Genomic DNA, 9,431 nt, shown 5'->3' with positions numbered 1-9,431 from the left:
AAAGCATCTTATAAAGTATTGTTTGAAATATTATTTCAAATAACCTGTGTAAGATATATACTGAAGAAACAAACCTGGAGTAGTGAATGAAAATCCCCGATATACTAGTAGTTGAATTAGATTTTAAACTACATGTATTTGAAAAATGGTTTAAAATTGGAAAATCATAATGAAATTTAAGCCCAATTTGTAGAACTAACAATGAAAACATTATACATTTTTTTTTAAAAAACATGTGATGAATTAATAATTTTCTGATTTATCATTTAGAGCTACTTTTAATAGACTTAGCTACTTGTGAGTATAATACTAGGTTAAAATTTGAAATATATTCATGAGAACATTCCACGTAAGATAAAGGATGTTAATATACTAGTACTTTTGTGAATTTCTTTTATATCTATTTGTGGATTTTGTGTTTATAGAATACGACAATTATTTTTAGAGAAAAATCCTTTAGTCAAACCTGACTGAAGATATTTTATTATTCACTGTGTTTGTAAAAATGTTTATTATAACTTTATATACTTGAGAGTGATGCATATATTCTTATTTGCTAAATATCAATAAAAGATAATAATAATTTTATAAATGTGTTTGTCTCTAAGAAAAAAAAATGATTCTCGGGATTTTTATTGCTTGGGTTGGAAACCCAAGAATACCATTTTTTGTTAATCATAGAATAATTTTGCCAAGAGAATTTTCCGCGAAAGAAGTTTAATTTGCCATTATTGATTTCATAAATTTCAATTAAAAGAATTTTTCTCTATACAATATGAATGCACAAGCTGAATATGATCTTTATACACTTGAGGCTGTAGGCATTTCAAACGCCTTTTTCGCCCATCGCCTTAGCTTAATTAATCGCTATAAATTTCGTCGTCATTTTTTGTTATTTACAGTGTTATGAAATTTGTCTACATGGCCGTAGGAACGGGGGGGGGGACGGGGGGGCGTGCCCCCCCCCCAATTTTGCCGATATATAGATTTTTTTTTTGCTTGTCAAGGATTTTTGGTAGTTGATAGTGCCCCCTCAACTGAAAATGTATGGCTGTGCCCCCCCCCCCCCCCCAACTGAAATTGCTTCCTACGGGCCTGGTTTATATATTTTTATTTTTTAAAAAAAGGCAAATAAAGGAATTAATTTGAAATTTGAATTATAACTCTTGAATGTGCCAGCAACAGAAATCCGGGAAGTAGAGGTCATATAATAGTACATACACACAACAACTTCCTTTCAAATTGACAGCCTGAAATGCGACGGTTTATTTTTAGTTCCAAGGACAGAAGTCATGTGATACATATACACATGGTAGAGCTGTTAAGGTCTAACATTCGGGCATTTAACAATGGTTTCTTTGACAGGAAATAAAGTTGCTGCCTTTTTTACAATATTTTTCATCACATTCCTCTTCGGCTTGATACCCCCCATAGTTGTGAGATGTTTAAAGGGAAGGTTTATCAGATGGAGAATCCAGAATGTCATCAGTCACCTGAATTGTTTCGCTGGCGGAGTGTTTTTCGGAACCGCAATGTTACATCTGTTGGCAGAATCTGAAGAAGACATGAGAGAAGCCTTGGATGGAAGGAACGGCACAACAATCCACTACCCTGTTCATGAGGTAACCGTAAGTTGTGGATTCTTCATCATTCTTATCTTGGAGGTAGTACTTTTAAGAATAATGCGTGGAGTTGGGCATGGCCCGGGGGAGAACAATGACTGCTCCCAGAAAACTCGTGACGGTTACAAACCACTTCCGGAAAGTAGCAAAACGATTCCTGATGCGGAGACTGTAGAAGATCATCTCTCTGCTTCAGGTGTACATGATGACGTCAGAGAGGCTATCCTGGTGGCACCATCTCCACTCCGGGCGTGTCTCTTTGTCCTGGCCTTGTCTCTACATATGATATTTGAAGGTCTGGCTGTTGGTCTACAGGAGACGGAATTAACAATCTGGTCTCTGGTGCTGGCAATATCCTTACACAAGTGTGTTGTGTCGTTCAGTGTTGGAATGGAGATGCACCAAATTTTGGGAACCGGGTGTAAAATAGTCGCCTTTCTTCTTGTGTTCTCGATACTGTCGTCTGCCGGAGTCCTTATAGGCATGGCTGTCACACAGGACGGCCCCAATCAGGCGCTGACTATTGGGATCTTGCAGAGTATAGCCACGGGAACATTTTTCTATGTGACATTCTTTGAGATTCTACATCGAGAATTTTCCCACTGTCACAGTATTACCAAACTTCTCGTCTGTTTAAGTGGGTACGCTGTTGTTGCAGGACTAAAAACTTTAGAACAGGACTGAATCTTAATCTGATATAGAACATCTTCAAGGATGTGTCTTACAACTATGTGTACCATATTAGTATTATAAAACTGCCATCTGTTTTAAAAACCCCTCCCTAAAGTCATTACTATTTTTTAGAAGTCTCCAGTACATTGTATTAATATTCTTGTTGATACGTTTTTCACATTCTGGGTGAGTACCTGGTTACGTTCATAGTAAACTGTTTGTATTGATATTAATAGTGCTTTTGTTTAATGAAATCAAATGATAGTGCTTTTGTGTAATGAAATCAAATGAACAAACAAAAGCAAAATTATGATATTCATGTACGTGGTTTCATAAAAAATGTGAACTCAAAACCGGAATTGAATGGGAAGTTTGAGCTGTGCCAAAATAAATGTGTTAACAGTATATTACTGTATTAATTAAACAAACAAATGAACATTGTATTAAGTTTTTGAAGTTAAAAGAATAATATATTCAGTATAACCAAACAAAGTTTTCTTGTTTTATAATGTTGCCTACTTCCTCACTTGGAGGAAATCTTTTGAAGGACCAGTGCAAGTTTAATCTTCCTAGTATGGTTTAAAGAGAGATAATGAAGAGAAATGAGTCAAACTAAGAGAAATTCTAGACCCTGGAAGAGTTTCAAGTGCATAACGACTTTACAACTTGTATATTAATGTTTTTACTGACCAAGAACTCAAATTTTGTGACTGTTTTTTTTTTATTTCAAATTTTTTAAGATTATTGCTTCTTGAGCTATCGTGAATGGATCCATATTGAATGGATAATTATTAAATAAGTACATGTAGATGTAAGATTGGAACATTTTAAGAACATATTGAATATCTACAATTCGTCAAATGAAAAAGTGCAGATTTTCAAATTTTGAGTTCAATTTCAATTTCACATCCAAGGTCCAAAAAGGGGAACAGTTTAGGTTCAAGTTTACAATATATAAAATTTTTTAATTGAAATATTTCCAGAAAGCTACCTAAATGCAACAGTTTGTCAAATGAATTATTATGGACAGTGAACATTTATTTACATGTATTTCTTTGTAAGAACAATTTTGAACAATGATGAATACATTATGTAGATAAGGTGTTTTCTGTACCGCCTTAAATTTGAATTCAAAAGCAAATTAAAAATTTTTCCTCAATTTTTTTTTCTATATAGATGAAGAAAACGGAGTGAATTTCCCAAATTTATCCGGATAACTGAACGGTTTAATTTTTATTTCATCTTTTAAGGTTCCATGGCACATTACTCGATTGATTGATAAAAATATACAACTGTATACAACATTATCAGGATCTACATGTCTTTTGAGCTGTTTTTATTTAGTTTACACGAATTATACTAGTACTATGACATCCGTGATGAATGATTGATTACAAGATTCAAAACTATCTACATCAACTTCTCTATATTTTTCAAATTCAAACATTTACGTTAACTATTTTCTTTGAGATTTACTTTAATACAAATGCATCCGGGTATCCTAATTCGCATAAAAACTTCAGAAAGAATTATGTATTCTTTTTATACCTAAAGTAGAAATTTTATTAAACAAACTTAAATTTATGCTCATGTACATTGATGCATTTTCTGAAGTGTGGTCAGTTAAGCGTTTTTCCCCCGTGAAACTGAACACAAATTATTTCGTTATACGAATTTGGGTACATATTACATCAATAGAACTCGATATTTAACTATCATCCCTTGAAAAAAAACACAGACAATATACAAATGTATTATATACAGATATACAATATACAAAAGGAGTAAGTACAAAATTTAGAACAACTTGTCGATCATGTTTTAAATGTGTATTTAGCTCCACCCTGTGAATTAAATATCTATAACATGACACATGTAGAAGGCAAGCTTTACTGCCTAGCTGAACTTTCCACAGTTTGCAGTGTCCTCGATCTTAAATGAATGTCCCAGTTTTCGTCTTGTTGAAATTTTTAAAGGTCAGTCCTTTGTCCACATATTAATCAATAACAACTTGAGAGGCCACATTTCTCGTCAGGTCATCACGCGTTCAACCAAATATATATCATGAATAAAACACATGTGGCCAAATCTCTTACCTGTAGGACGCCGTTTTTAAAAGCATTTTTCTGATGTAAGACAGAGAAACTTTGATAAACAAAAATTATTTTTGGTGTCAATGATATCATATCAAAAATTATATAAAAATAAGAATGTAAAATATTTTTGTGTATTTGGCTGAAAGAGATAGCAGATGCTAATCTAGAGATGAAAATAATCATAAATGCTGGCCACTAGGGGTTGACCTTTTCACCTGGACGGTAACGGGAAAACGATTCATTGGAATGCGGTTGTTTAATTGTTTATCAAAAGATGTATTTGGTTAGGATGAAGGAGTAACCAATAGTATTAAAGTGACCGGAGGACAGTTTGTGGTAAATTAGCTACAACAAATAAAATTTAAAGATTATGCAAAAGATTGGTAATGATTTTTTTAGAGTGCATTAGGATATTAAAGAGTGTTGGTGGACAGAATATTTAAAATTCAAATTAAAGTCGTTTTTGCAAATTTTGAAGGAATTACAAATATGGAGTTGTACGGATACAGGGGTATAAAAAAAGGCGGCAGGGACGAACACAGTTTAATCGGAAACTGGACTGTGTCTGTCTCTGCTTGCATTTCATACAGGTGAGATCAATTTTTAGACTTTTTTTAGAAATTCATATATGAATACGAACAAAACGCATGATCGGACCAATGTCATTCGGGACTCTGTCGTTCTCAAACTTCAGTGTTTGAGGTTTAGAAGGGTTTATTTTAGGCTGGAGTCCAGAATGAGGTTGACCCGGTTATGATAAATGGTGGAGAATCCGGGTATTTTTTCCTGGTATATTTCTTGCTGATATAGAAAAATCGATTATGTATTTAGTATTTACCATCAACAAATCAAAATTTAGTCTGATTTCGTGTTATCAAATAATTGGATTTGTAGTATCAAGGGATATTTTTTCTGATATCAGAAAATCAAATTTTGATATCAATACTTATTTTCTGATGCTTTAGAATTTTTCAAATTGAAAAATCAGTTAATTGATATCAGTAAATACGGGTAATATACATGCCTGTAAATATGACTTAATTTATGTACCACAAAATACATGTACATGTATAACTCTCTAGCTCCATCTTGTGCTCAATTCAGTCTGTGAGTAAATGGATTAACACCTTTGGATTAACTATTTGATAACGCGAAGAATAACCAAATAAGCAAATTTACAATGCTGTTGAGTATTGACTGTTCAAAGAGTATCATATATGAGTAACTGAAGTTTCATTTTACCAGTGTTTACTACGTCTTTATGTCTTTATGTTGAAGTCACATTTAGGATTTATAAATTCATAATCCCTCTAGGAAATTTAGATTCCTTCATACAGCTAGTCCTTTACCCAGTTAGGCGCAGTTTAAGCATTTTTTAAAAGTATTTTCTGATATCAGAAAAAGAAATTTTGAAAAACAACAAAAGGCCCAAGGGCCTTAATGGTCACCTGAGTATAATACAACACTGTAAAGGTGCAATAGAAGTATAAAATAAAAAAACTGACAGATGAAGATACATTGCCCAAAATCAAGAGAAATACGATTATCAAGGATCAGCAAAATAGTAAGCATAGCACTCAGTAAAAAAAAAGTCATATTAAGCAAATCTTTTAATTTGCCTGTACTTGCCAGTGATAATACACTATTGCATTTTCCCTACATAATCATTTGAGCCCCGCCCACCATGTTGAGGCACCCTCATTATAACCATTTACTTAGGTTATCTGCTAGATACACAGGTGCAGAAGAAGAGGATTTTCAAAGAATAAATGCATTTTTAGTATAGTATCAATAGAGCCCTGTCCTAACACTGGAAACCCCTATCCAGAGGCCATAAATTTTGCAATTTTGAAAGGGGCATCCTTGTACATCATAAATATGCAATTAGTTTGCCTACTTTTAATACCCAGACGCTAAGAAGAAGATTTTTAAAGAATTTATGTATTTTCACTATATGATCAATAGAGCCCCGCCCTTACACCAGAACCCCTCAACCAGGAGCCATGCATTTCACAATTTTAAAAAAGACACCCTTGCTCATCATTAAATCATTCTGAGAGTATTGCATCAGCAATACTAGCCCCCTACTGGAAAATGTAATCTGGTTCCCGTTTATTCTCACAATCTCAAGGTTTTGTGATGTCGGAACTCCACACAAACCCTTGACATAAGTCGTTATTTAAAAGTTGGGCTTGTGGTTACACATGACGTAATGGGTAATTATAAACTAACCAATGAGAATATATATTTTTAAATCCGTCGTTATCAAATTGCCCCACTCCAGAGTATATCTTTTGTGATTGTGAGGAGGACGATGTTCCAAAAATTAATCCCCGATGTTTTATTTAAAGTAGCTAGTCACAAATCCTACAATATTGACATTTTCCATGTTAAAGACGAGTCATATTTGCTTCCAAACTTACCTACAATAAAAGTTGTTTTCTGATTGGTTCCGATCCTAGACCAGGAACAAATGAATTAAATAGTGGCTTTCTAGCCCAACATTTAAATAACGGCCTATGTCATGGGGTTGTGTGGAGTTCCGAAATCACAAAACCTCGACATTGTGAGGATGGTTCCTGTTAAAAATTGAAAATGTCATAATTCCGTCAAAAATCATTGAAGTGGAACAAAAATGCAAACTTGATCTTTAACTCATCAAGGTAGACAAACATCAAAAATCAGCTTTATTTCTGCAAGAGTTTAGATCTAAAAAGTGTGGAAACCCCTTGAATATTAGAAAGGTCGTTATTCCGTCAAAAGCATCAATGTCTGCAAGCATTAAGAAAAAACATGCGGAAAACCAAGTGGGACAGACAGACAGACGAGGAAGAAACCTATAGTCCCCTCTAGTTTCACCGGTAGGGGACTAATAATGCACTTACTGTAGTTTGTACGTTAAATATACAGGGGATGAAAAGAAGCTTTTTAAAGAATGCAACTATGGATTTTTACTATATGATCAATAGAGCCCGGTCCACCCTAACACCAGAGCCCCTGAACCAGGGGCCATGAATTTCTACAATTTTGGTAGAAGGCTCAATGCTTATTACAATCATACCAAAAGTTTAACTACTTGATGTCCAGGAGTAAAGAAAAGATGTTTAAACATTGCATTTTATTAGTCTAAGCGCCATCCCACAGGCCCAGGGGCCAGCAAAGGCGGATCCAGCGCCGGGCGTGCGCCCCTCCTCCTCCCCCCCCCCCCCCCCCCCGTTTGAATTTTTTTTTAAATTTTGTTTGTATTATCCTAAAATCAAGGGAAAAAACACCTCTTATTTGTTAGAATTTGTCAATTCCCCCTGGACCTCCAACAGGGCTTTGCCCTGAACCAGCTGGGGGTTTCAATGCAGCCCCATACCCCCTGCCTTCTACTACCCCCCCCCCCCCCGTTATGAAATTCCTGGATCCGCCGCTGGCCAGGGCCCATGAAATTCACAATTTCTCTTCCTCTTCACTTATAAATGCTATATGCTAAAATTGGTTGAAATTAGTTCAGGTGTTGAAATTAGTGCAGGTGTTCCAGAGAAGAAGCAGGAAATGTTCAAACGTTAACGCATGACGACGTACGGACAAAAACATAGCAAAAGATTTGGGGGGAAAAAATTGTATGTAGGATGTAACGTTTTACTTAAAAAGTTAAGGACATCTTCAGCTTTGCCAAATGGGTAATTTAACGGTTGAATGATTTCATTACATTACCGGAAGTTGTTTGATTCCGCTTAACAGAAATAAAAAATCGCATGTTTAACAAAATTTTTGGCAATAATTTGGTTTTCTAGGGTTTGTATCTGTTATTCATAAATATTGCACTAATATTCAGAGAAAAAAATCTTCTTTTTTCCCGAAGTGATGTCACGATTTACTCAAAATGACTGAAAGCACGCATTTCCATTGCTCTTGCTGGAAATTCTCAAAATAAAGGTAAAGGAGAGTTGCAGGGGCAAATATGTACTACATCACGACTCATCTAGATTCAATTAAGAAAAATTTTCAAATTGATTCGGTTCTACGATGAAATTTGAAAATAATTTGATAGACCGGGTACCCTTTTTATTGTTGTAATCTTCAATCCTGAGGAGCGAAGATCTTACCTCAAAAAATCAGAGGAGTTCAGAGAGCAAGATTTTTGTAGAAAAAACGTCGTTTTTTTTACCCCAATCATCCCCCAGGGTGAAAATAGAAATTCCGAAACCTTATTGCATATCTATAGGACACCTTCAACAAGGCCACAACTACCATTGAGGCTAATGAGGTAAATGACTCACTAAAATTTTGGAGTTTTCTCTAAAATGAACAAGTTTTACTTTGAATGAAATATATGGAGATAACGAACAGTATTCAAGCTCAAAAGTCCATTAAACATTACAAAATAGGTGCAGAGCAAACAAGGACCTCCAAAACATCAGAGGTGGGATCAGGTGCCATGGAGGAAACTTTAATCAATTATATGTCTTTGTACTAAATTAATACTTTCAACTTTTGTTTCAATTTCTGTAAATAGATCACCTCACCAGGTGCTTTATTATAGTTTAGAATTTACCCCGTGCCCGCTTCGGATTCGGGTGGTCCCAGACCCCTTGCCTCACTAAAAATTTGAGCCTAGTTACTGCCTTGCCCAACCATATTTCAAAATATGAATGGGCTACAGCGAAAAATATAAGAGGAGTTCAGGGAACCAAATTTTTTGTAGAAAAACTTTTTTTACTCCCATTTGGATCCTATGGCAAAAATGAAAATTTCAAAATCTTTTGCACGTGTTCAAGGCACCACCAATCACATTCCAAAAGGGGAGCTGTCTACTGCTTAAAATGTTTGAGGTAAAAGATAGTGTGACAGACGTACGGACGAGAATAACAACAATATACCCGAATTTTCTTTAGAAAATGGAGGTTAATAATAAAAAAAAGGTTTAATTTGACCTTGCGGTGTCAGGGGAGAATCAATTAATTTAAGATTCTGGGGAGAATGAATTATTTTTTTTAACCTTAACAGTTACTTTTTTGGGAGGGGGGATTGGGGGGGTTGAGTATCTACTATT

The 9,431-nt window shown here is 34.8% G+C and overlaps 1 protein-coding gene across 1 annotated transcript; it reads left to right on the top strand.

Annotated features, from left to right (window-relative positions):
* Positions 1-1,322: 1,322 nt before the first annotated feature.
* LOC133205321 (protein zntD-like) lies at positions 1,323-3,017 on the top strand. The gene has a single exon (XM_061341107.1). The coding sequence runs from the start codon at positions 1,350-1,352 to the stop codon at positions 2,304-2,306; it is 957 nt and encodes a 318-aa protein (XP_061197091.1). The 5' UTR covers positions 1,323-1,349; the 3' UTR covers positions 2,307-3,017.
* The last annotated feature ends 6,414 nt before the right edge of the window (positions 3,018-9,431 follow it).

Source organism: Saccostrea echinata, unplaced genomic scaffold (genome assembly GCF_033153115.1).
Source record: "Saccostrea echinata isolate AGI-Se365-2 ecotype Australia unplaced genomic scaffold, CSIRO_AGI_Sech_v1 ptg000054l, whole genome shotgun sequence".
NCBI classification, from domain to species: domain Eukaryota; kingdom Metazoa; phylum Mollusca; class Bivalvia; order Ostreida; family Ostreidae; genus Saccostrea; species Saccostrea echinata.
The sequence above is the reverse complement of the archived record's forward strand: the minus strand, read 5'-3'. Positions and strand labels throughout refer to the sequence as shown.